This window comes from Tribolium madens, unplaced genomic scaffold (genome assembly GCF_015345945.1).
Source record: "Tribolium madens isolate multiple individuals breed KSU strain unplaced genomic scaffold, Tmad_KSU_1.1 Scaffold_96;HRSCAF=242;Tcas5.2_LG5, whole genome shotgun sequence".
NCBI classification, from domain to species: Eukaryota; Metazoa; Arthropoda; class Insecta; order Coleoptera; family Tenebrionidae; genus Tribolium; species Tribolium madens.
The window spans coordinates 3386296-3413271 of NW_025401068.1; the positions used below are offsets into that span (position 1 = coordinate 3386296).

Here is a 26976-nt window from a genome sequence, read left to right on the forward strand (position 1 = left end):
TTGTTTTCCCGCCATCCTCAACGTCATAGAAATTTACCCAAAATGTAATAATCCACCACCAATTTTTCAGCCCCTCGTTTAACCCATCGTTTACACTAGTTACAAACAACATGAAAAACGTAATTTTCCTAAAAGTTCAAATCCTAGGTGGTAATTTCTTGTTGACAAGTCTGTACCAAAATTTAATGTTCGCAATTGTACTTTTAAACAGTAATTAAAAATATTTTTTTCCATTTCGGTGTCAGAATAAGTCTATTCCAGCACCCAAATGACGTCATTTGCGTGCTGGAATAAGTCGTTCGCGGTAATTTAATTTTAGTGACGGACTTTCTTCACAATTCATTTTCAAATGTGAAAATATGAATTATTTTTATTTTGTACAGCCGTTTTGGAATTTCAAATTTGTGCTTGAATATACCTTCTGCAACTTGTACTTTAATACAGGGCGATTAAGTTAAGATAATGAGCCTGACGATCTGGCGATGCAACCCAAAAAGCAAATTTCATTTACGCCTTAGATCCAAATGAAATTAGGATTTGTAAGTTGAATCAAAGTTATCATCTTATGTCAGTCTGACATCAGTGCAGAGAACGATCATTAGTGCCATTCAGTTCTCAGGGAATGATAGAGAAATTAGAGAAGTCTTTTCGGTGTAAACCCAATACAAAATGTATGAACGAATGAAACATTAAAGGTAGGCAAACAGTTTTTTTTTTATAAATCATAAATTGCTTGTCAAAGGACTGTCAGAGCAACATGAGATAACTGGGATTGCAAATGCAAATCGTAATTAAAATTAGATCAAGACGTAAATGGAATTTGTTTTTTGGGTTGCATTGCCAGATCGTCAGGCTCATTATCTTATCTGAATCACCCTGTATACTATTATTCTTCGACACTCAAAATTTACGGTTTTTCTCCCGTGTAAGAAAGTTTTGACAACTGTTTGGCATTTCTCAATAAACGTCAGATTATTTTTAACAGATTTAAAGCAAGTTTAAGCCTCAGTGAGTCCAATTCAAAGAATAAAATGTTGTATTCAACTCGTTTGAGTGTAAATCGGACGCTTTATTCCACCTCGTGGATGATAAACCACTTGTTACAGTCGTGGTTTAAAAATCCACTCGTAGAATAAATAAGTATTTTCTATTTCGGTGTCACAAAATGACACTGTTTTTGGCAACATTTTACGCAATACTTTTGCCACTACTGTCTGCATACTGTCGTTTTTAAGAAATAAGAATAAGAAATTGTAGATCAATGTATTTTATCAAAACAAATGTAATTTGAGCTATTTTCAAGTGATTTTTAATTTTAACTGTCGAATATAATAATAAATTCAATTTAAAAAGCACTCAACAGAAAAAAATAGTATAAAAACACATGTTACAATTTCTCATTGTGATACTTGTGCATTTGTAACACTCGCCACTGCGTGTCTCGTGTCATAAACTACTCGTATCACAATGATACACTATTTTGCATTCGTTCTCTAAAATAACTTCGAAACACGCCGCAAAATCGATCTTAAGGAAATTAAGCCTTTAAAATCTCCTTCGCCGCCTCGTTCTCTAAAAGCCTATGTTGCTACTAGATACATAAATAGCTATTTTCACGTTTTTTACGAAAAAACAATTAGTGATTCATTTCTCAAAGATTCTCACAATGACCTTTAAAATGTATGGTTTATTACATATACAAAGTTATTCCTCTCATAAAACGTAAAAAAATGGTATGCATTTTATTCTAGAATATAAAAGTTAATTGAGGATTTATATTACGAGTATGTACTTCTATTGTCATTTTTATACGCTACCACTTGATGAATACAGGTATCTGACAAAAAAAGAACCTACATCTTTTCATAAATGCACTCAAACTAATGACATTAATATATATTTTTTAATTTCAAATACACCTGAAACTAAACATTCATTTTTGACCAGAAAAACGTGTAGATAAACTTTTAATTAAATAATTTTTGTTCCCACAACTCGTAGTTATTTATGAATGCACGTTGTGTAAGTATATAATATGAATATGGTTGCAAATAAATTTAAAAATTATTTAAATATGTGACCTGCGAAAATCCTCGTTTTTGCTAACGAAACTGTTTTTGCAAAACTTGTATTAGAATGGAACAGAAAAAATCACTTTAAAACGAATATTCATAAAGTTATTGTTCCTATAAATCATTATTAGTAGTACACACAATTACCAAACTTTTATGTAAACGTAAACAAAAATACAATTAATCAAATATTGATGACTTTATTTCTAAAAACTCCTAACCTAATTCTCTTTACAAGCATAAACAATGATTCACTTCTGTAATAATATTGTATTTTGAGCTTCATTTTCACAAAAATCCCAATTACATTTTTTTAAATAAAAATTTTTACAGTTTCCACTAAAACACTGACGTATTAATATATTGCATGTTTGGCCTTACGATATTATAATAAATACGCAACTTATACAGTGATAAAAACTTTTGATTCGTATCAACAAATCTTAATTCGCTTCATTAATATGCTCAACTTTTCAAAGAACTATCAACTTGTTATACAATATCCGCTTTTCCGCTAAATTTAAAAATAAATTTCAATCAAATATGCAGTACTAACGTACTTCCCATTGTCGCAGTGTATTTTTCATTGAAAAAGCTTTCGTTCAGGTACAGAGTACACAGTTCTATATTATGAGTTTGAAATAAATTCAAAGCAGATTAAAAAAAAAACGCATATACCTAAAAAAATACCACAGCTCATCACAGTAAGCCAAACTAGACATTTGGCAAGAATTAAACGGGCCAGTAAGTCAAGGCGCAAGGTTACAACACAATTAAATTAATTTCATTCAAACTCAATATGCATATAAAGCACATAAATATTTCAAGACGATGATGAGTTGATTAATTTTTTCTTATCAGTACGTTTTCTTCATAAACAGCTAACAAATTATGTACTCTACACTTTTTATCTATAGTTTGAAATTTTTAGTTCAACTATAAATATTGTTGAGGAAGATCAGTGTTGCCAATCTGTAAACCGATGTGTCTTCTGACGTTTGCTTATCACACAAGAGATAAACAAAAGATTGCTCAATGTCAAACTTACTCGATATATACAGCCGACTCAGTCTGGTTGACTAACAAATAAAGTTGGTTATCCTTACGTCTGCTCTCTGTCATACTACTCAATTTCCTTATCGTCTTTTTTGTCATCTTTAGGAGCAAAAAACTTTCTCATTTAACAAAACTGTGTATTTGTACCAAAACGATTTCTTACACAATTAATAAAATATTTAACAATAATTTATTATTTTTTATTGGTAATAAACAATCTTTTCAAACGTTTCTCAAATTTAGTTTTTTAATTTAAGCTAAATATTAGAAAATTAAAAATATGTGTTTCTTATACATTTCTTTTTTTAATTCCAATTTCAGTCATTTCAACAACTTATAGTTTAAAACTATGAACTTACCGGCCCTTGCCGCATCTGCATTTGTGGCGTGAGAGGTTGTTGCAAATACTGCGGATGCATGTGCATCCCTCCTGGAATTTGATTGGACATATAGACCAAATGTTCAGAAGGAATTGACTTATTTTGCCCTAAATCATAAAGGCCAGGCATCGTTGAACTTGCTCCAATGTATGACATACTGTTGGGAGGAGTTCCAACTTTGCTATTGACTGGGTATTTCCACTTGTCATGATTCTACAAAAAGTAACTCAAATTAATAATCTAAAAATATGTTAATCCATCAAAAATAAACTGCTACAATTTTTCAACGAATATAAACTATGAAAAAAAAGCTGTTTAAATTTGCAGATTAAAAAATCTAATTGTATCTAAATAACACATTATTAATAATTGTAATAAAAGATTATCAAAATAACCTATGTGTATAAAAAAAAACAATATAGCAAAAACACTATTAATTGAAACTTTGAGCTACATTTAATATTAAAAATTAATATATAAAAATTTAATCGTTAATGCGATTATAGATTTCAAAAAGTTAAAAATAAGGTAAAAGTGTTGTTTCCTTAAAAACAAAGTTGTGTATTGATTACCTGCTTGACGTCATTCAATTTTGGCAGGTGTTCTCATTGACTGTCTTTAATATTTTTCAATAAATAATTACAAAAAACTTAAATATTTTAAATGTTCAGAATCTCAACACCCACCAAAACTTTTGTAGTGAATTATTCTATTACAAAAATGTGAATAAAAACAAACAACATGACTGCACTGCATACATTCTCTGTTTAATATCTGAATGAATAAATGCACACGCATGTTCTAATGTTCTGGTGCTTTTTTGTTATGCAAATGCAGCACACCTTAATGATTGTAGAACTAATAACAAACGCGCCACTTTTCCAAAAGGTGTAAAGACACTAACATCAATAATACTGTCGTCTCCAAGAGCCCAACGCAGCTGCTTTGGTCCGAATGATGGAAATTCTGGATCTGGTTGTCTTTGGAAAACATAACCAACTGCAGCATCATCTTGAGTGCGCTGGGGCCCTCTGTCCATTTCAGCTTTTACAATTGCATCTCCTTCACCGCTCCCCAACCACTTCATTGGTGTCACTACAAGATTAAAACATGATTAGACTAGTAAAGCCCCCGCTTCGTTGTCACCTTTAATTAAAAACACTAATTAAAGGTTTATCAAATGATAAGTTGGGTGGAGGCACAACAACGTGAAAGATAGTAATTTGAATATTGATTAAGGTGTAAAGGCTGAATCATAATATTTACTTGGGATTATGTAGACCATAATAATTTATGTGTTTAATTATTTAGAGACACTGCGTCGTTTAGCTGTCAAAGCCAATTGCATGTTGATCTTATTCGAGGCGAAATTCTGGCTGAATTGTTAAAGGAGTATTGTAGGAGTCGTTAATTAATTTCATTTTAGGCAAGTCATTTTTATTAGGGTCCGATGGGAGTGGAAGTTATGACAGTTGTTTACCAAATGACATTTCAGATTCCCCGGTAACAAACAAATGGCGTTGACATCAACAAACACAAAGAAAATCAATTGAAACTATGCGAAAATTAAATAAAACATTATTAATTACATTAATGAAAGTACCTGTTGTTAATTGATGAATGCCGTGTGCTTCAACAAAGTGTATTTTCTGAAATTTTTAATGTTCTACGAGTCGGCGTCGGCTTTGTTAAAGATTTTCTTAGGAGACACAAACACTATTTTCGATTGAGATTTATACACTAGAATCGGCTTCACAACACAAAATATTACCACTAACTATACAAGAAACTATTTACAATTTACAAAATGTACAAGATTCGCGGATTACGCCATTTATACAGCTTGATTTTTGCAGATTTAAAAATGACAGCAAATTCTGAATAAAACGCTCGCCATTTTATTTGTCGCCCGCGCACCTCAAAACGGCTGTTTTCCTTGCGCGCGCAATTTGAATCTCAAACATTTCAAACAAAAATACATCAGTAGTTTCGGATAGGCCACCATTTATTTACTTCTCTATTATATAATTTAATTTCAAACACAAAAAATACTGAATGCTCAAAGTTCTGTAGTGTAGGTATTTTATATTCAAAAAAATCTTCTTAAATCTACATTCATCAAGTTGTAACATTTGGCTAATTGTTAATTAAAACGTCTTAATGCTCAATGTAATTGACCATGCACTGTCAATCAATGTCTTCAGATCGACGAACATGTCGTCAATTCAGTCATTAACCCCCAATGACCTTGCTGCTAATTATTTAATTTAACAACCAGTTGTTTTAAGATGTCGACAAGCGGAAAGAGATTTCTTGAGTCGTTCTGCTCGAAATGCAAAACTAGTCACACCTTCTTGAAACTTCTTTACATGTGCAAATGTATTTTTTTATTTGTTTACAATGACTCAAAGGAAATGTTGATTCAACAAAGATCAAAGATAACATCACAAAAATGGGTTTGACTGGACTTTTAATGGTACTTTTGATACGTGAAGATGATAAACTCGATGATAAAGAACATTGAAAAACCTTTGCAAAAGTCAGTTAAGTATTTGGTAATTTATAAAAAAACACAACTCCAGACAACTCTAGTACGTCCTTCTGTAAGGTTGGTTGCCTACAAATTTAATTTGTTTATTATTTTTTACATTGTAATTATTATTGTATTTTTTTTGTATATAATTAACATTATTATTTATTTTCTTTACATTGCCACAGTTTATTATTATAAAACTCACGAACAATGTGTTTATATGCTTGTATTTGTTATTTTTAAAATTTTAATTTTGTCTACCACTAGTTAGGAACATCATTAGGAACAAATCAAAAAATATGTCAGTGGCATTTGTTTGAAGTCAATGCCATTTTCAATTATAGCACTATAGATGTGCATAGAAATAAATTGATTATTAAGTATCCTATCCAAGGTTTTTATAATTTGCTGCATAATAAACTACATATACAATTAATCCATTTTCCCAAAATTTTCATATTGAAATCTTCTTGAAGTTAGACAGCTAGACATACTGGACCTCCCTATCATCAACATTGCCTTATTAAAACCACAACACATAATATACGAAATTAAAGTCGGTTATTACACCCATGTTTCAGGAGATATCCAATTAAAATTTCACAATCTCCTGTAGTCATACCTGTAATTTTTTAAATTACCTCTGCGCCACTGTAGCATCTCTCCAAAATAACACCTGAAATCCAACAAGTCTATCGTCTCTCGCAGCAATTTTGTTGTTTATGTTGCAGTTGATTCTGAATCGCGCTTGCGATAGGAACTATCTGTAAAGCGGGAAATAATATGATCCCGCAAGTGTGTTTCTATTTATTATTGTTGATAATTAACAAGTGTCATGGATATCAAAACTCGTGGAATTCGGATCGAAGACTTCAGAAAATCCCACAAGACGTGATGGTCGATGTGGTCAACAACTTGGCGTTGAAATTACTAGCGGCAAGTAAAAGATACAGCTTTTTAACTTCAAAGCAATTAGTAAATAAATATTCAAACAAAAAAATCTGACGTTCTTACAATTTTTTTACTATTACTAAATTAAATTATAAACATGGTATTATGCGTACCTTTCATTTTTATTAAAATTCTTTTATGATTTTAATAGCAGTAATAAATTAAATTTATTCTCCAACATTGTCGCATTGTTGTTTTGCTATTCACACCAATAACATTGTGACAAAAAGGTACAAACTTTTGTGTTAAACTATTGATTGCTTACATGCGTTTTATTGGTGCAATTTGTCGCCGATTATTTGTAGAAAAGCTGACTAAAATTAACACACTTTTTTTTTAATAATATCTTATTCTTTTGCCGGAAACTTCTACACGGTAGACTAATACCAGCTCATTTACATTTAAAAATAAAGAATTTTATACGTATTGCTTTATTTTAATATAAAAAACTTTGTTTTCTTGTTTATTTCTTTAACAATTATTAGATATTTTTTTAATTAAGACAAATTAGTTTAGTATAACATGCAATGTCAGTGTTAAACAATATATTTTTATCATTTTACACCATCAGTGAGGATGTTAGAAAACTTTTCCTTGCCAAACAAAATGCAACTTCTCCGTGTCATAATGTTCCTGCTTGTCTTTCCTGTATTTTATAACACGGTTTATTAATAGGCTTTATAATCAATTTTTAGTTGGAGTTACTGCAAGAATAATTATTATTACACCTATTTATATCCACTAGAACTCTTAATAAACGGATATGGTAATCACTTCGAAATTGACAGATAAATTAGCCTAGTGTTGAACAAGTCTAATAATACAATTTTCAAACCTAATTAACAATTTCTGTGAGTTTTTTGCTAACCAAATAAACTAATTTCAGTTTTATTGTATTTATTAAATAACCAGTTTTAAAATACACGAATTAGCATCATTAATCTCTTCCTTTCCCGTCGTATGTCGTCACAATGAATAAAATAATCCCGTCAGACAAGTATTTTCGGAATTTGATAATCAGTAGATAATGACACAAACATAAAAACGACAACACGAAGTCCCGAAATCAGAGGTAGACAGTTATATTTCTTCTTTTTTTTAAGTTTAAATCTGCCATTGACCTTTAAATTATACTCACTATTTATTTAATACCTCAACTATGTATTTACAGTAGCAATCATCTTATTTAAATAAGTAGTAATTTGTGTGAGTCAGCAAATTAGATTTGCCTTCATTGAATCTTTGATCTTTCCAGTATTATTATTTATGAACCACCCCGCTATCAATCTGGTTTTTTCCAGATACATAATGAAGGTAACGATAACAACATTGCAATTTCACCATATGGTGCTGTGAGTGTTTTGGTTGCCCTCAAAGAAGGGCTTCGAGGAAATGCAGCTTATGAAATACAACAAGCTGCGAATATTCCTTCTGACCTTTCCGTTATTCGAATTGGGTTGCGAGATATTCACAGACATCTCAGAGTAACAAAACTTTGTATCTCAACCTCTATATTTGTTTATAATTCCAAATTTTCAGAGTTACTTTATTCCGGAAGAAGGCTTCCTCTCTGGACTCACTTTAAGTCACGACAACGTAACTCTGAATCGGGAATATGAAGATATTTTAAAATTCTACGGATTTGACATCAACAGTTTTAATAATGCGGTGTTTGGAGATCTATTCACCACCACTGTCGCAACAACTGAAGAAGTTACCACAAGTGCAACAAATATGCCGACTGTTACCACAGAAAGTATTTCAACAACAACACAAATTGTATCTATCACTGAAAATATGGTTCCAAAAGAAGAAATGACGACTCAGAATGATAGAATCACTAGATCAGAAGCAACTACAACAGAGATGACAATAACCACAACTGTTACACCAACTACAACTGCTGTAACTGCGACACAATTTATCCCCACTTCCACTGTTACTACTACAACAGCACCAACCACGCAAGTTTTTACATCAAATGTAGTTACAACAACACAACAAGTAACGACAACGGTTGAACCAACTACTGAATATAAAATGAACGAAGAAACAGAAAAAGTAACAACTGTAAAACCAACAACTACTGTAACTGAATTTAAATTAAGCGATGAAACAGAAAAAGTAACAACGGTAAGACCAACATCTACTGAAACAACTACTGTAACTGAATTTAAATTAAGCGATGAAACAGAAAAAGCATCAACAGTAAAACTAACATCTACTGAAACAACTACTGTAACAGAAGAAGTGACCACGGAAACTACAGAGGAAGATTTTGATACAATTACTACAACAGATGAAGAAACTGAAAATAGTTCCACTGATAGTTCAACCAATGAAATCCAAGATGAAACCACTGAATATCTAGATGAAAACGAAACTAATGACACTTTACATCGAACTACAAGGTCTGTTGTAGATTATATCATAGCGAGATATTATGACGACCATACTATTACACAAAGACCTCCACCATACAATTCAGAAAATGATTTGTATTTTTTAATTAACGGGATGTATAAAGAAGGCAATATTAATTACATGACCTACGATACGGTTTTACCGTTTCATTATATCCCACATTTGAAGACTTTAGCTCTTCGATTTCCTTTAGACAGTGCGAGATATTATCTACTGTTACTTCTCCCGGAAAATCCACAAAATATTAATAAACTGATTTGTGATTTAAGACTGAATGGTAACTTAAAATATATAATAAATAATTTAAGCTACACTCATGTGAAAGCAATTATACCCAGTTTCATGTTGAAAGGATTCGTTGTTTTGACACCGACATTACAAAAGGTAAGGTTTAATTGAACTCTGTGGCGAAAAATTTGGTTCATTTTTACGTGGCTAAAATTTTTGCACCAACTTTCAGAGCCAAGGTTCTGATCGGTGAGATTAGCAAATGTTTATAATTATTATGATTAATAACAGCTAAAGAAAACCCAAAACCATAACGTTTTTTAATGTAAATGTGTTAACAATGATAAATTATTATACTTCTATTTTTCAGATGGGTATTCGACAAGTGTTCGAGCCGCGACAGGCCGATTTTTCCCAAATGACCCCCGACCGAAACATTTATGTAACAAACATCGAACAAGCCATAACTGTGAACATTCGAAATTACATGGATCCAATTATGATGAATAATAATAATCGTAAGTACAAGAGAAAATAATTATTATCATTATCGTTTATCTCAAAACTGCTCTCTCTGCGAAATTGTTTCACGCAATCAGGCTTAGACAAAAAAAAGGTATTCAAATGATGCAACAAAACGTTTAAATAGATGAAATGTCGCGGTACATTCACACAATAATTGTTTGATAATTACAGATATTGTTTAGCTTAAACACTAACTAAGCTTGTCGAATTACAAAATGTCACGTTGGGAAATTATGAGGGACATTTCGTGTGGTGCTAAAATGATGGTTTTGGCCTGGTTCTTTGAGAGGAAATATGCAAAAAAAAACATTTTTGTTTTAGGATATCTGCAACGAAATAATCCGGTGCTGTTTCGAGCCGATCATCCGTTTCTTTACTTCGTCATGGATTCAGAAATCGACGTTACACTGATGATGGGCAAAATTGTAAATCCCCTTAACTCTAGAATTAGGTAACATAAGTGGCTTATTGTAGTTGAAATGTTTATTTATATTTAGCTTATTAATAAATTGTAGATGTAACCACCATATTTAATAAATAAACAATAAACTTTTTTTTTCCTTTTACTAAATAAGTAAAATTTCTTAAAACTCTAAGTAGAAAGTTGAAATATTATTATTCCCGGAATATTTAACAACAGAGAATTTTTGACAAATATTTTTAGACATTTTATTAAAATTTTAATTAATAAATCTGCTTGATTTTAGAATTAGATAAAATAAGTGGCTTGTAATTGAAAAGTTTATTTTAAATTAGCTATAAATAAATTGTACATGTGGACATATTTAATAAATAAACAACTTTCTTTCTTTACTAAACATGTAAAACTTTTTGAAACTCTAAATAGAAAATTGAAATGTTTAAGTAAAATATTTAACGACAGAGAATTTTTTGCAAATATTTTTTTAAAAAATTTCAATTAAGATAAAATAATAAACATTGTGTGAAAATCATTGAAAATAATTTGAAATGCAAGGCGCCGTGGCTTAGTTGGTTAAAGCGCCTGTCTAGTAAACAGGAGATCGCGAGTTCGAATCTCGCCGGGGCCTCAAACACTTTTTTCGAGAAATTCAACAATTAAAAAACAGACCATGTTTAATTAATGATAAAATATTCAAAAAGTACAGTTTAGTCTAGAGAACGAGTCTTGTTCTATTACTTGCCGAATTTATTATTATCACACTTTACATTTTCCTGCACGATCACAATCGCAATGAGATGGACACAATTTGTTTGATCTTATTTCTACCGGAATCAACATTTTTCTAAAAGTCTGAAACAGTACTGGAATAAAAAAACTGAAAAAAATTATAGGTTTGCATACATAAACCCATGATATGCCACTGTCTAGCAGAAGTCCCGGTTCGAAATCAATGGGATCTCCGAGCTCTTCAGGGGGTTTCTCTACTCCCAAAATGTTACCGATTGCTTCATAAATGTATGATACCATTTCTTGGTCGAATAATTTTTAATTTAGTTGAACATGTCTTCGTGAAATTTTGACAAATGTTGATGTGACGCAAACCAACGTGATTTAAAAAACTTTAAAAGTAATATTGTACGTAAAGTTTTAATTATAAATTCCAGGAATAAAAAAGTAAGAAAAACGTCACAAAAATTAAATCAGAAATTTGTACTAATTATTAAATTAAATTGTGCGCACGCCTGCGCAGTTACAACTAAAAACATATGACAGTCACTTCAGCTGTCAAATTTATGTAACAAAACCTAAAATTAAAAAAAAAAACAGATTTTTGTGATTTGTTCGTGCCCAAAATTACCCAAAACAATGTATTCCTGTAGAGTAAGTTTATATCAAAACTAAAAAATATACGACTGAATTGAATTTTCAGTTTTTAAAGCAAGTGTTAATACCGGCGGCAGCATTAGTAGCTGAAGAAAAATATCAACAAGATGCCCAAAAACGAAATTTATGTCGACCGAGTGATTTACCAATCTACGTCCCAGACCCTCCACCAGTCCCCAAAGATGCTGAACCAACAGTTCCAAGTTATCTGGAAAACGGTTTTGCTACAGTAAGAGAACAAGTTACAAATGTTTATAAAGAAGTTAAAGCGTACCAGAGGGTCGGTATGGACTACCTTGAACAAAGCAAAGACAATGCAGAATGTAATTTCGTCAATTTAAAATTGAAACATTTTTGATTGGATTATTACAGGGCTGCTCAAATATTTGAGACAGGAAGACAACACCACTCCCAAAGCTGGGGCTATAGCCATTGGTGGCTTGACAGGTTTTATTTTCGGACTGAGAGGGCGGTTTTTCAAACGCACATTGTATACTGCGACTGGGGCCCTTGGCATGGCTGCAGTCTGCTACCCCAAAGAGGCGTCAGAGTATTCGCAAATTGCCATCGCAGAAGCGAGGAAATATGCGGTGATTGCGTACAACTTTGCATATGGTGGTATGTATGAATGGTATGAAATAAAAGCCAAGTTGAGAGTATGTTTCAAGTTAAAAAGGATGATCCACCACTGGAACTTCCAACTCTACCAAAGCTTCCTTCCAGTTTGACTGAAGCTTGGGATACAGTCACCAAATCAGCCTCATCTCTTGTTTCAGGAGGCGAAATGGAAAAACAGGTAACTGAAACTGCTAGCAGTGTTGTAAGTGCACAAGAATTAACTGAAGCTGATGCACAATTGATCGTTTCTAAAACGCATGAAACGACTTCACAGTCTTGTCATTGTCCAATAGGAGCTTGTCTTGGACATCACGATGAAAATAACGCCCCCTAAATTATTTTAAATTTGCTAATGGTAAAATCATTGCCTCAGTGTCTTCGCTGTCGTTAAGTCAGATTATTTTGCACCATTTTATGTTTGTTTCAGAACCCTCAAACTGCAGGAAAAGGAAAATAATGTACTGTAAATGACCGTGAAACGTCTACGATTAAATTATTACGAAAGTATTGTTTTTGCTTTAATAAGCCAATTTTATTTTAGATTTAATTTTATTAAAAATAAAACAGCTGCTATCACAGCGAAACTTAATTAGGAATAAAGTAATGCATTTAAAACAATGACTGATTTTTGCTTAATACTATCATAACAATAATATCATTTTAAAAAAATATATCATCACAAATGCATTATCACCTACAAATAAACTGAGATTAGCTGCAAACTGCCAGATTTCTAAACGTAAATTTTATTTGAAAAAATTAATCACGTATTAGAAAACTATACAAACCTTATAAAGTTGCAAAATACACAATGAAATGATTTTTAATCACTATCCAAAGTACAGCAACAAACTAAACATTGTATTTCCGTGATAAACAAGATTTTTCAAAACAAAAACAATTATTCAAAAAAAATATAAAAAAACAACTTATTTTACTTTATATGGTGTCATTCCTTCCATTTTCACTTGATTAGTCGAAGCCATCCTTTTAAGAACGGCACTCCTTGTGGAATATTTTAGAGACTGGTTGAAGGTTTGTTGCAATTTAGTGGCCAATTCAAAATCTGCTTCTTCTTGTAATGCCCTTTTAAGACTTTCCTCGGTCATTAGATTTTTCCCCGATTTGAGATTGATTTTCTTCATACAGTTGCTTAACGAAATATCAAAATCACACATTTTTGTCAAATCAATAGTGAGACTCTCTTTTGATTCCAATGATTGATTTTCTGTTGGTTTTTGAATTGTTTTAACTTTTTTCTTAGCTTTATTTACAGTTCTCTCATGCTTCCTTTTTGTGGGAAGGGAAGCATCTTGTTGAGAAGACATTTGTGATTGAATATTTTCTTTTTTGCAATTTTTTATTTGTTTAGTTTCTTCTGGTAGAATAGGAGAGAATAGTCGAGCAAACGCTGATTGTAGGGAATTTATATTGATCTGGTTTTGGCCACAAGGTGCACTGAAAATGACAATTATTATAAAAATTTGTTGTATATAAACATATACTCACAGTATTTTCGCGTTAGCATTAATATTTGGTTTTCTAGTAGGAACTTTTATGGGGGCTAGTCCTTCAGAAGGTGGATTATGCCGATAATCAATAGGTTTGAAATATAAACATTCAGATTCAATACTGTTACTTCTGTCATTTGATAGTTCTGATTCGGTTATTTTTTGTATCCTCTTGTTTTTCTTCAAGCCTAAATTTTGAGATTCACTCTTTTGTGTATCTTTTGAACTCACATTTTGACACAAAATTCTACAAGTGTATTCTTTTGTGGCAAAATTATTCAAGAAGAAAGTTGCTCTTTCATTCTTTTCATCTTTCATGGGGATGGTTTGATTATTTTTGAGTCCCAGATTAGTAGTTGAAGTTGAAGGAACACAAACCAATTTATCAACTTCCTTCACTTCTGCTTTCTTATTTGTACAAAATTTATTGTTATTTGTTTGCGCTTTAACAGCTTTTGAGACTTTCTCATCAGTTTTATTGTTACCGACCGATCTTTCCTTACTTTTACCTGAAACATCACCTTTGGAAGACTAGGTTATGTTTTTCGTTTTGTATACCTACCTTCAAGTTGTTTTAACTTTTTTTTGACTTGCAACGGAAAGGAGTCTTGGATTGCTTGCCACAAGGACTCGTTTATTAATTTGTTCGACTTTGTAGCCGATCTAAGCCATGAACCAATCCTCACCCTACACAGGGGACAAACATGGTTTGAATTCTGTGTTGTGGTTTCGAAACACGATGAACAAAAACCGTGACTACAGGGAAGAGTTATCGGCCTTATTAAAATGCTTCGACAAATGGGGCAAATCACATCATTTGCACTTAATTTCTTATAATCAAACTTATTTATTTTAACACGTCTAGGAGCCATGTTTTATTTACTTCTCTTTGACATTTGACATTTGCCCCTCCACTGAAGCGTTTACTTTTGACGCCGACTGGTCATTTGAACTAAAATTAAAATTATTCAAAACTAAAATTCAACCATTGCAGATACGACGAAGTAATATGTGGTACGGAATAAAGAAGTGATTCTTTTTTATTTACTTAACAATGAAGCTGTTTCTAAAAATTTTACAATGGACCAACAACAAAATTGTGCACATTGCACGTGAAACATTTTGCTGTACTACTGTAAAATTGTTGCTATGTAAAATTCGATCGCACCTGTAAATGTCAAATGTCAATCAGAGAAATAAATCTGTATTTTTACCTTCATTTTTACAGTAAATTTGTTTTCTAAAGCGATTGTTGGAAATACAAGATTGGGTTGTGATATATGATAAAGGAAAGGAAGTGAGACTTTGTCGATAGTATAAATGACGCATATTGTCTATATTTAGACTTTAAAATGTTAAAATCTAACCTTAACATATTGTGGAAGTTTAAGGTATGTTAGTGGCTATTTGTGATCTAACTATTTATGTGAGCGTTTCAGGTTTAAATGACGAAATGGATGTACTACACAGAATTGACTGCAACTTGTCGCCTATAAGTATCGACCAAATAGAACCAAATTTATTTCTTGGTTCATTATCTGCTGCCAAAGATGTGGGCACTCTTGCAAAATACAAAATAACCCATATTGTGACAATAGACACTTGTCCCTTACCTCGAAAAATTCTGGAGCTAAAAAATATTACCACAAAATTCATCCAACTGTCTGATCAACCTAAAGAAGATTTATTGAGTCACTTTGACGATGCTGTGGCTTTTATTATGGAAGGCGTGTCCAAAGGGGCTGTTTTAGTTCATTGTTATTTCGGCGTATCCAGAAGCGCAAGTGTTGTTATAGCCTACGTTATGAATAAATACCAATTAAGTTACAAGGAAGCTTTTGAGAAAGTCAAAGCAAAAAGAAGTATAGTGTATCCAAATCATGGTTTTGTGTCTCAGCTACACTTATACAGGGAAATGGGTTACAAAATCGACCCAAACAATTTGAAGTATAAGATATTTAGGCTAAATATCGCCGCTGATCATGTGAAGAAAGTGAAAATCCTCCCACAGAATTTCATGGATTTGATCAAATTTGATCCTGGATTGACTCAAACGCAGCCAGAGCCCAATGTTTATAGATGTAAAAAATGTCGCAGAGTTTTGGCTTCTGAATCCAATCTTATCACACACAAAAGTGGGGGTGAGGTTTGTACAAAAACTTATTTTCTTGAACCGCTAGCTTGGATGAATGTAACACAGACAACCCAGGAGAAGTTGTATTGTCCAAAATGCAACAGCAAAGTTGGCTCTTTTAGTTGGATTATGGGTTGTCAGTGCCCTTGTGGAGTCCAAGTAGCTCCTGCCTTTTATTTGACACCATCCAAAGTTGATTTCACCAATGTTGTGAAGAACGTTGAAATGACATTTTGAATACCTGATTACGATGAGAAACAATAATTTTTACCCCCAGAAAAGTCTTCCAATTTTTTGTTGTTGTGGTAATTCTTTACTGGAGGTTTTTTCAAAGAAATTCATTTGGTAATTGTAAAAAACCCAAATGTTTCTTTAACAACTTAAAATAATCATGTTTGTATTTTGTGGTAAAATTGTGATATTGTTATAGCTACAGTGTTATCAAAAATTTTCCTCGGCTATACTTTTGCCTGAAATTTGATTGTCTTCGTAATGTTTCAAGGAAAGTAATTAAAACTTTTCAAAGCACAATTTTAAGTTTTTGATGACACTGTGTTCATAGTGGAAAAAAGTATTAAAACCTATTTTTGTGTAATTTGCCATTAAAAAGTAGTTATACATAGTATACTAGAGCAATACTTTTCATGTATCTATACAAAAAATAACTATAAAATATGTATATAACTAAAGATACCATAATCGACTCTTCATTTTCTTTCTTTTTTCTTATTAATTTTAATTAAAACAATTGTACTATTATATGGGCCTGTTTGTGAATTTGATTTTTAAGTACAAAATCAATAAATTTTAGAAGTAGCCCACCAATTGAATTAAGTTGTCTTGATTAAAATAGAAAACTAGTTTCGGTAAGACATCTTGTTATCTTCAATCCGAAAACTAATTTAAATAAACAAATTTGCATGTTTGTTGGTAAGTTTAAACAATTAAAATTTTACATTTCACAAGTTGAAAGGCATATAGTGCTGAGGACGCCATGTCCTGACGTGTATAGCTAAATTTAATAGTTTACTAAAAGACAAGTTGTACAACGACTCTCATTGTGATATGAGTATCACAAATGCATGAATATCACAATGAGAGGTTTATATTAAAAAACAAGTTTCATAAGACCAGTCTTAAGGCACGAATTCAAGTTTAAAAAAGGAGTCGCCTTTTGACTATTAAAACGTTATATCTAATGGTTTTAACCCATTTCCTGTTGGTAGGTCATCACCATTATCAAAATTATATTTGACTACGTAATAGCACCCATCTCTTCTTCTACTGTAGTTGACTTCTTTTACTGCAAAAAATTTAGGCAAGATTCTTATAAAAGGTGCTTTTTCTCATCTTTATTTTCCCACGTGTAATCAACCTACTAAAAATGTTAATTATATGCTCATCGTTCAGAAAATTAGGATAATTCTCCAGAATTTCTTCTATATGGCGATTCATCTTTCTAGGAAGCAGTGATGCCAGATGAGATTAATAAATGTTAAAATTTTAAAAATTAACTAACTAAATGCGAACACACAGTTCATTAAAGTGTTCCAGAAAAGGACCAAAGGGACTAGTGCTCATTTAAATATGACTCATTTTAATACTTCTAAAATTTATAAAAAAAAAGGAATTCATTATTGGTTATCAAAGTGCACGTTTTTGGAGTATATGTTGTATATTTTCTACGGCACATTGTTATTATTTTACTGTTTGCAGATAAACTTTAATTTTTGTACAAGACGGCTTTCTCTTCCCTATATTTTCCTTTAATTCTAAAATTTATTGATTTTTACCTACTTAATAATCAAATTGTTCTGAATAGGCCCATATAGTAGTTCTTTTTAGACCTGATAAAATCAGTATTGACCTTTTTAATAAATCTGAATATACAGGGTGCGCCAGAACACGCGCCCCAGAGAAAATTTTCAAGTAAGGTAAGATATCAGGAACATGAAAAAAATGTTTAAAAATTCTATCTGTCAAAAAATTTTGACATTTATTTTTTTGACATTTGACATTTTTTTTTATATCTATTTAATGATACTGATGATCTTGTATATGTTTTTTTACAATTATTTAGTAAAGGGACAAAAATTTTGTCAATAAAAGCTACAAATAACATTGAACAGAGTTACAATTTAGGATACAGCTTCCTTGTTTCCTCTTTTAATAACCTATAGCAAAAATATATAAAAAAACTTGGAAATTTATTTTTCCAACAGAAATAAATAGAGTCAAAGTGCAAACTTTAAACCCTCATAACTTCGAAATTTTTATAGATATTTTTTTTTAACATTTTTTCCATGTTCGTGGTATCTTAGCTTATTTTTCTCTGGGGCGCGAGTTCTGGCGCACCTGTAGGTGGCCAAGACAATTTATAAAAAATATAAAGTATACAATCAACATACCGCCTATACTGTTGTTATTAGTTTTAGGAAGAAATGTATGTACTTGAGTTATGTGTAGTGTCTTTGTTGCTAGCTTTAAAAAATCCACTGACTGTGAATAAAGTCATTATTTGTTAATTCTATTTTTTAATCACACCATTTTGATGCAGAAATTACAACAATATCAAATGAAATATTTTTTACTTAAAATCATGGCAATAATATATCAAAACTTATCGACCAAATGTAAAATGTGTTGTTGCTCCTGATCCCTCCATTCCTTATCCCCTTCATCCCCCAAATTCCCGGCATATTCTCGCATAATGTGTCTTATCGTCTTCAACGAGGCCCCTCTAAGATTGAGAATTTGCATAACTCTTTGTTTAATACTGGCAGGTCCCGCAGCACAAACTTCCACAATAATATAGTCCACCAATTGCAACGTAAACAGTCCTCCTTCTAATCGTTTCATATAACTCGCATCATCATCTTCAACCCCGTTTTCCTCATCCATCACTTCATCAATGGCTTCCACTTTTTCCAAATATTTGAAATGCAGCTCTAGTAATCTGTCGACTTTCTCGTGATCATTTTCCGTAAATTTGCTAATGAGTCTCTGTCTTTGTGACCCGCGACAATTCCGCAACATGGACGCAATAATCGAAGTAACATGCTCTTCGTGCTCCTCCGTCGACAACACTTTCTTTCTGTTTTTCTTCGGCGTTTTCATAAATAACGGGAAAATTGTACGTAGACCCAAAATGTCCACGAATTTGTTGCAGTTGTCTTTGCCATGGGGGCCCGACATTGCATAATCCAACACTTTGAGTGAACCATTCCGTGACGTTTTCTTCTCTCTGAGCATCAGATTCATTAACTGCAAACCTTCGCCTTTGAGAAACCGGTCTCGATTCGAGACAATCATCAATGCGCTACATAAACAGTTGAATAGGTTTTCCATAAGTTCGTGTTCTTCGGCACTGGAGGGGTCATGGCGCTTGTAGAACGCCAACTGTTGTAATAAAGTATCGATTCCATCCATTTCGCCCAAAGCAGTTCGGTTCTTTTCGTTATCTTGCAGCAGGATTGAGAGTAATTCGCTGGCGTAGAGTTTATTCGCGTCGAATGGGGCTTTGACTTTTAGTCGCTTCAAGAGCCATTGGAGCAAGCCCTGCTTTGTGGCCTCGTTGCAAATGTCATTGCGTAATTCTGTCAAGTTTTCGATTATTGATAAGGAGTTGTGGACACCGTCGGCTTCCTCTTTCACTTTTTCATCTAAACGGTCCAAGTTTTGGACGAGGAGAGCTATTACTTGGTGGTCGAGCAAAGCGTCAATCAGGGCTTCAGCGCCTTCTTCAGATTCGTGGAGGATGTCGACATCGGTTAATTCTTGGAGCAGCTCCACTGTCGCCACCTAACACCAAAATATTTCACTACATATATTTTTTTTAATTTGATTTTTTACTTACTGCAACATCAGTGTTGTCATGAGCCAACAATTCCAATAAGCTTGGTATAACCTGTAGCTTCACCAACAGGGGATAATAATCAGGTGCAGTTGATAAAACCCTCATTTCTTGTAAAATCTCGTGCAATTCAAGCTCACTCTCCATAAACTTTTCAGGAGAGTCTGGAAACTTGATTCTCATTTCCCTGTTTTTAAGACTCCTTTTTTCAAAATTCAGAACAATTCTTTTAATTGCCGCTTCATCAATGACTTCTCCCTACAACACAGTCAAGTTGAAAACAACTGGAGTTTGATTTTGGTGTCATACTTCAGTTTGTTCAGTTTCAACAAATTTTAAAATCTCTTGTCTTTCTTCTTCCGATATTTGGTCTAAAGTTTGTATTGAGGGTGTTGGGGATGCGGCACGAGACATTCGGTTCGCTTTATCTCGCGCAATTCGCCGCATTTTTCTCTGTTTTTCAATTTCATCGTTTTCATTTTCAACCGGCCGTTTAACACCTTGCGGGGGCTACAGTCGGAATTTTGTATTAAAAATTGTTTTTACAGAATTTGTTGACTTACTTTGTAGTCCAACAATTCACCAATATCCATTTTTAGAGAAAATCTGGAAAACTCAACTATAACCTCTTATTTGTTTATCTGTCAAATTGACAAACAAATACCAACATAAAAAATAAAAACCCACCAAACATTTGACATAACAACTGTCAAAACTTGCATAAGGGGGTTATTTTGTGATTATTAAAAACAACAAAAATTATATAACAGGTATGTGTGGCCCTAGTTAATTAAATTCGGGGATTCATAATTAGTTTTTGTAGCACAATGTCGGCGTCAGGTCGAGCATCTATTGGTTTACTGAAACGAGGATGGCATGAGATTCCTGATGTGATGGGCAGTGGTGTAATGGCCCTTATTGGGCTTGGAATGGGGGTTTTTAGTTTACACTTATATTACAATGTTAAAGATGGGGATAACAGACGATATAAAGTCGAATACACTGTAATTCGTCATGATGACCCACGAGCAGAAAAAGTCAGAAAGGATTAAAAAGTTAGATAATCAATATACGTTTTATTGTAGTACCATTTGTTTTTGTTTAATAAATAATAATTTCATCAGTTTTTCTTTTTATAACCGTACCGATAAGAAAAATAACAATAATCTGATTAAAAAAATTCCTAGTTAAAATAACAGCAAATAGTACTGCATTTACATGATAGTGTATTAAAAATCTGGCCTATTCGTAAAATATATAATATATAAAAACAAATCTGTTAACACCATGAGAAAAAGGGGCTCTTGTCCTGGAAGCGTTGTGTAAAGTTGAAAAATCGAGACGTTTGTTGGCTTTGTGACCTTTCCACGACAACAGCTGGCATTTGGACCAGCTGCACTGGAGATTTTCCATCTTTCAGAGCTTGGGTAAGATTAAGAATTTGGCCCCTCATCACTGACATTTGTCTTTCATACAGACTCCTATCAAAGCCTTTATCTTGCTTAAATAGTAAATATAAATCATCACATAAATCCTGTACAAAATTCATATCCGCTAACAAAGGCAGAACTAAATCTTTCGTTTCTTTACTGAACGGAACTTTAGCTTGTGGTAACCATGCCCAATGGTATGGATAAGCTCTCCAGCTATCTGGATGCTTGTAAGGGAAAGCTAAACCATTATCTATCGCAGCTATGTTAATCTCAGGTAAATGAACTAGATTCCACTCTGTGGTTTCAGTTAATTCTACTGGACCGTTTCCGTTTGAAATCGTAGGATGTTCGTATTTGATAAGCCAATTATCATTTCCCCGATCCGTGTTTCTTATTATATAATCTAAAACAACTAAACGCTCGAACTGAAGTTGAAATTTTTGAGCCATTCGCGGAGGTAACGGTTCCACCTCGAATCTCCTTAACCAATAATCAGCATCCTTGTAGCCATCTACGAACAATTGGAATGAGCCACACTGAAAAATTCCGATTAATTTTTCAAACAAGGAATTCAAACATGTAAAAACCTTCGGTGGGAGACCTATCCTGTTAAACCTTAATCCCACGTTAGGAAATTGTTCCATAATTGCTCGTTTCATTCGCGCTTTTTGACGGTCTATCCTAGGGTAATTGAAAGTTTCTGACACTAATTTGACGACCTGCGACAAAAAATAGTAACAAAGTAGCTCTAATTAAAAGAAGCTTGTAATACCCTTGTTTTTGGTACAATGTTGAGATTAAGTTTTGAATCGACTAAATAAGCTGCAGCTTCTGATAAATAACCCTGATTTGGAATTAAACATGATCTACCGAAACAACAAGGACAGCACAGTTTATGCATCCACTTCGTCCATTTGGGATTCAGACGGCCGTAAGGTTCTTCATCTTTCGGCTTGAAAACAGCGATTATTTTCTGAAACGGATCAAAATGTTGATTTTACAGTAATTATTAGCCTATATTTATAAGTAACTGCAAAGTACATCAAATGTAACAATTTCTTAAGGTTAATAGAAAAATCTATTAACTTAATAAAATTATTATATATTAAAATTCCACTGTCTGAATCCAACGACCACAATTATGTATGAATTTTTATTTTTCTCATAATTATGTATTTTTTCGTTTTATGGAAATTGAAAACAGTGTAATATGTATTACTTTATAAATCAAAACAAACAAAAACAAAAAACATGTCAACCACGCATCAATTATTGTAAACAATTCAATTCTCTTGTTCAATTCAGTAATTGTGCCACAATCATATTTAGTTTATTTATTAGTCATCAATGAAAAAAGTATAATTAAATACTCATTTATTATCTTGCAGAATAAATCGTCACAAAACGTAATGTAAATACCAAATGTGGTCAAGCTAACACTGATTAGTGATTACTAATTGCTACTGAAATCTAAAAATGTAGTTCAAACAATTTTCATTAGTTTTGCAACGCTTATAAGAGCTGAATTATAAAAAAACGCTCCAAGCTGTACATCCATTATTTTTAAATAGGTACTTCCTGGAACAAAGTTTCAAAGAGTAACCTGAGATTCTCTAGTCAAAATAAAGCGATTTAATTTAACCCAACTTACCTCTATACCAAGTTGCATCATTTAAAAGTAATAGGAAGCAAATGAATTTTTTTTTTAATTTAAATTAACTATTAATCACATTATTGTTAACTAACCTAAACATACATAAAAAAATAAACAACTTTAAAAAGAATAATAATAAACTGTCAACGTCCAAAATCTTGACATGTATACGTAAATTATTTTTTACTCTTAAACCAAGGCCAATACAAAAATTGTAAAACAATGTACCTTTCCAATAAAAAAAAAAGAATTACGCCACGCGGATTACGTATAACAAAATTTTGGGTTAAAATGTGTTAAGTTGTTAATAAGTAAGTACTTTATACCAAAAAAAGTACCAAAACATTGATATCAAATTGCCTGTACTAAATCTCATAAAAATCGATTATTCCATTAAAAAGTTATTAAAGAAAAACGAAAATAATTTTTAAAACTTTGGCGTCCTCTTAACTTCTAAACGATGCAAGTTGGGTTCAATCGCTTTATTTTAACCTGAGGAATCTCAGGTTACTCTTTGTCCACATTTTTTCCTTACACCCTGTATAAATAAATAAAGACTAAATTTAATTTAACTCCAAAACAAGTCTAGACGGTGTAACTCAGTCAAAGTTTTCCGATAACGAATTATTTATTCAGTGTTAAAGGTTAAGCCCTACATTCGAATGTTACAGATTCTTTCACAATGTTTTTGAATATGTGACTTTTTATTATCAAACCAGATATTTGTACTAAATACGAGTGTGAAATTTATATTCGCAAAATAATTATGTAAATTTGTCGGGAATTTACCAATGGCACTGAATGAAACTTAATAATAGTGCCTCCCCGTAATTCCACTGTTTATATGAGCTCAATATGTCGTCCCTTGTATTTATTAATTAACATACAAGGAAAAACAAACAATTGAGCAAAACAAATCAAGCAAGTTGACCTCACGATATCACTTTTCTAAAAAATCATAAAGTCCATCACATTTGAAGTTTTTTACTTTTCTTGTTTAATCATTACTCACACCGATAAATAACAAATGACGTGCCAAAACGTAACATTACTTAAGCGTTTAACGAACTAATAAATTTTTACTCATACTCAATAATAATTGTAGCAGTAAAGTGTACGACCAGATGTTTAGGTTTTATTGAATTTCTTCTAATAAAAACCAAATAACGAAATCCCGGACCTTTTGATTAAAAATATGTATCACCATAGCTTTCATAACAAAAATCTTAATTCTGAGAACCGAGCATATCTCAAAAGCTACTTATTCAAAGAAAATTGCTCTGTGGCAAAATTGGTTTTAGAGTTAATGAGTTGAAGAGTTTGTTTTACAGATTTTGTATAAAGTGTGACGTTGTAAACTATTAGGAACTTAAATAATCCTGTGATAACCTGTTTAGAAAGTAATTTAGTTAATCATTATTAACAAAAACAAAATAATTGACTATTTCTTCCTCCACGAATTGCAGTCACGATTAAAAAAACAACAAAATAACCAAAATACATCTGAAAAACTCGTGTAATCTCATGGTGAATCTTTGAACGTGAAACAGGTCATTTACAATTTTTCCAAAAATTCTTAGAAATCAATTCTATAGTAACTTCACTAAAACTGTGCAATAAAGTTACAAATTCGGTGATTGTCAAAATGTCAAAACATATAAAATGCCAGAATTTTGTATCATATCAGAAGATTTCTGCAAAAACCACACAAAACCTTATTTTTGGATCAAAACTTGAACATTATACTGGTCACATGTACAGCCAATTCATCAAGGTTAGGTAAGATATTTGATATGTGTGGTTACATTTCTGTCCCACCTGCTGTCCATACGCAATCATAACTAAAATCTGTAAAAATATACTAACTCCAGAGTGGTCTTTAACAAAATAGGATCCACTAGAGCCCTGAGAAATTCGTTCTGGGAAAATGCCATTATCGATGGCAACTTCGGCCTGCCACACCAGATCGCTGAAATTTGGATCATCTGCAAAATAACATAGATAATTTCTGACCACAATGAAACTTGATATTACCTGGAAATTGATTGTAAGAGACATCCAGCCCTCCAAGGAGAGGCTGCGATTCTCTGTTTAAGCCTGGGGAATCCAATGCTGGTTCAAAAATTACCTCGGGGACCAAAGGTACGTCTTCTGCTGAACTATCACTACATGTAACTGACAAGGCACTGTGCACTTCGTTTACCGTCACACTAGAGTTTGCTAGAATAGGAACAGTCTCACTGGCACTCATCACCCGATTTACTTAATTTTAATTTCAATGTGTTTGATAGCATTTATAAATGATATGGATTTTTTTCCTTTACCTACACTAATTTAAAACTGTACAAAAAGAGTCGCATTAGAATTAGAAGCGCATTTTTAATTGACTAGAATTTAATAAGCAGAGGTTAACGTAAAATCACTACAAATTATTTACAACGTGACAATAAGAACATCGCATTAAAATCAAGAGTTTGCACTGCGAACACTCAAAAGTATCATCATTTTAATTACAGATGACAGGCCGAACTGAATTTTACAAAAACGTCGCTTCAATGGGAATTTTTGGTTAATGGTTGGTATTAATATTTACACTCACAATTTTCGTATTTTCGTCTAAAAACACAGTATTATGTGCACGTATGAGTAACAAGATAATAAAAATGTATTTCGTTCTTATCTTATCTCTACGAGAACAATTATTTATCGTTCTTTCCCCTCTTATTAGTGATCATTTTTTATAATTAAATTGGTGACACAATCTTGGCAGCACTGTAGCAATTGAAAAGTCACTAGTGTCAGTGTCGTTTGTCAAATTTCCCGGAACGATGAAAATATTGCGGAAAATAGCCTGTGGAGTGATATTAATTATTATTTTTCTCAGTAATATTGCACTAGTAACAGGTAAATTGTTTGCTATGAAATGGACTGAAATATTAGTTAGAAATTCTGTGTTCTGTTGTGGCCCTCTCTGATTGGTGGAGACCACCACGTTGGCTCAAATTCAAACCGATTCTTACAATTTTTCTTTTAATTATTTTCCAGCTGCAAAACAGAGATATGTAACATGTGGCTCTGTAGTGAAATTAATGAACACAGATCATAAAGTACGGCTACATTCCCACGATGTGAAATACGGCACTGGTAGTGGCCAGCAATCGGTCACCGCAACTGAAGTCCAAGAAGACATCAATAGTCACTGGGTAATTAAAGCCGAGTCGGGTAAAGTATGTCCCAGAGGGGAGCCAATTAAATGCGGCTCAACAATTAGACTGGAGCATTTAGAAACAAAAAAGAATTTACATTCTCATCATTTCTCTAGTCCTTTGAGTGGCTACCAGGAAATTAGTTGTTATGGGGATAACGGCGAGGGGGATACTGGGGATCATTGGGTCGTCATCTGTTCTGGTATGAATCTCCAAGACCGCTGAATTAAAAAACTGATTAAACAAAATTTAAGGTGATAATTGGCAAAGAGATGACAGTGTCATGCTTAAACATGTAGACACTGATATGTATTTATCAGCGTCTGGGAAGACATTTGGGCGGCCCATTAATGGTCAAATGGAAGTTGTGGGGGTTAGGTCATCCACAGGGGCAGTTCATTGGCAAACTATGGAAGGTGTGTTCCTACATGCTCCTGATCTTGCAGCAAAACATATGCACATGGCACACACAGAACTATAATCTTCTTAGGTACTTAGCTTTAATTTATTTTTAATTTTGTAAAGTTGTTTAAATTTCTATTGTGATATTTGTGACAGGAATAGAAGACAAAACTTCATTGTTGTACATAT

At 32.5% G+C, this 26976-nt stretch overlaps 9 protein-coding genes and 1 non-coding gene across 18 annotated transcripts in view; 6 read left to right on the forward strand and 4 right to left on the reverse strand.

Moving 5' to 3' along the window:
• The window catches only part of LOC123012322 (maternal protein pumilio-like), a 45779-nt gene extending 40365 nt beyond the window's left edge, over window positions 1-5414 (reverse strand). For 5 of the 6 annotated variants that reach the window (XM_044410161.1, XM_044410165.1, XM_044410163.1 and 2 more), the window contains exons 1-3: window positions 4775-4928; window positions 4413-4603; window positions 3488-3721 (exon numbers count right to left, since the gene is read on the reverse strand). In XM_044410161.1, coding sequence (XP_044266096.1) covers window positions 3488-3721; window positions 4413-4603; window positions 4775-4793 — 444 coding nt within the window. In that variant the 5' untranslated portion in view covers window positions 4794-4928. Of the gene's footprint in view, window positions 1-3487; window positions 3722-4412; window positions 4604-4774; window positions 4929-5111 lie in introns of those variants that run through there. The other variant, XM_044410162.1, reaches the window with a different exon arrangement.
• A 916-nt stretch (window positions 5415-6330) lies between these two features.
• On the forward strand, window positions 6331-10698 carry LOC123012711 (serpin H1-like). The gene is made up of 5 exons (XM_044410798.1): window positions 6331-6977; window positions 8294-8476; window positions 8532-9800; window positions 10015-10162; window positions 10491-10698. The coding sequence occupies exons 1-5, from the start codon at window positions 6825-6827 to the stop codon at window positions 10622-10624; spliced, it is 1887 nt and encodes a 628-aa protein (XP_044266733.1). The 5' UTR covers window positions 6331-6824; the 3' UTR covers window positions 10625-10698.
• Window positions 10699-11144: 446 nt separating this feature from the next.
• Trnat-agu lies at window positions 11145-11218 on the forward strand. Its single transcript has one exon. It is a non-coding gene; the product is annotated as a tRNA-Thr (tRNA).
• A 623-nt stretch (window positions 11219-11841) lies between these two features.
• Window positions 11842-13099, forward strand: LOC123012652 (MICOS complex subunit MIC27). 4 transcript variants are annotated; one of them, XM_044410705.1, is made up of 5 exons: window positions 11842-11973; window positions 12023-12299; window positions 12349-12594; window positions 12645-12949; window positions 13022-13099. In XM_044410705.1, exons 1-4 carry the CDS (start codon window positions 11959-11961, stop codon window positions 12926-12928), a joined length of 822 nt encoding a protein of 273 aa, XP_044266640.1. In that variant the 5' UTR covers window positions 11842-11958; the 3' UTR covers window positions 12929-12949; window positions 13022-13099. The 4 variants fall into 4 exon arrangements, with proteins under 4 accessions (XP_044266640.1, XP_044266642.1, XP_044266641.1 ...); XM_044410707.1 differs by having other exon boundaries at window positions 12645-12772; XM_044410706.1 differs by having other exon boundaries at window positions 12753-12949.
• On the reverse strand, window positions 13085-15006 carry LOC123012651 (E3 ubiquitin-protein ligase rnf168-like). Its single transcript, XM_044410704.1, has 3 exons — window positions 14668-15006; window positions 14104-14614; window positions 13085-14052 (listed from the first exon to the last, which is right to left on the reverse strand). Exons 1-3 carry the CDS (start codon window positions 14975-14977, stop codon window positions 13524-13526), a joined length of 1350 nt encoding a protein of 449 aa, XP_044266639.1. The 5' UTR covers window positions 14978-15006; the 3' UTR covers window positions 13085-13523.
• Window positions 15007-15293: 287 nt separating this feature from the next.
• LOC123012573 (dual specificity protein phosphatase MPK-4) lies at window positions 15294-18148 on the forward strand. Its single transcript, XM_044410592.1, has 2 exons — window positions 15294-15496; window positions 15545-18148. Exon 2 carries the CDS (start codon window positions 15559-15561, stop codon window positions 16474-16476), a length of 918 nt encoding a protein of 305 aa, XP_044266527.1. The 5' UTR covers window positions 15294-15496; window positions 15545-15558; the 3' UTR covers window positions 16477-18148.
• A 612-nt stretch (window positions 18149-18760) lies between these two features.
• Window positions 18761-20762, reverse strand: LOC123013522 (beta-catenin-like protein 1). Its single transcript, XM_044412088.1, has 4 exons — window positions 20656-20762; window positions 20402-20602; window positions 20096-20350; window positions 18761-20040 (listed from the first exon to the last, which is right to left on the reverse strand). The coding sequence occupies exons 1-4, from the start codon at window positions 20683-20685 to the stop codon at window positions 18853-18855; spliced, it is 1674 nt and encodes a 557-aa protein (XP_044268023.1). The 5' UTR covers window positions 20686-20762; the 3' UTR covers window positions 18761-18852.
• LOC123013529 lies at window positions 20706-21215 on the forward strand. Its single transcript, XM_044412096.1, has 2 exons — window positions 20706-20862; window positions 20916-21215. Exon 2 carries the CDS (start codon window positions 20920-20922, stop codon window positions 21142-21144), a length of 225 nt encoding a protein of 74 aa, XP_044268031.1. The 5' UTR covers window positions 20706-20862; window positions 20916-20919; the 3' UTR covers window positions 21145-21215.
• Window positions 21213-25960, reverse strand: LOC123013527 (phosphatidylinositol 4-kinase type 2-alpha). Its single transcript, XM_044412093.1, has 5 exons — window positions 25214-25960; window positions 25046-25164; window positions 22298-22498; window positions 22113-22244; window positions 21213-22061 (listed from the first exon to the last, which is right to left on the reverse strand). Exons 1-5 carry the CDS (start codon window positions 25428-25430, stop codon window positions 21372-21374), a joined length of 1359 nt encoding a protein of 452 aa, XP_044268028.1. The 5' UTR covers window positions 25431-25960; the 3' UTR covers window positions 21213-21371.
• LOC123013528 (stromal cell-derived factor 2) lies at window positions 25923-26975 on the forward strand. The gene is made up of 3 exons (XM_044412095.1): window positions 25923-26083; window positions 26225-26587; window positions 26640-26975. The coding sequence occupies exons 1-3, from the start codon at window positions 26008-26010 to the stop codon at window positions 26864-26866; spliced, it is 666 nt and encodes a 221-aa protein (XP_044268030.1). The 5' UTR covers window positions 25923-26007; the 3' UTR covers window positions 26867-26975.
• The last annotated feature ends 1 nt before the right edge of the window (window position 26976 follows it).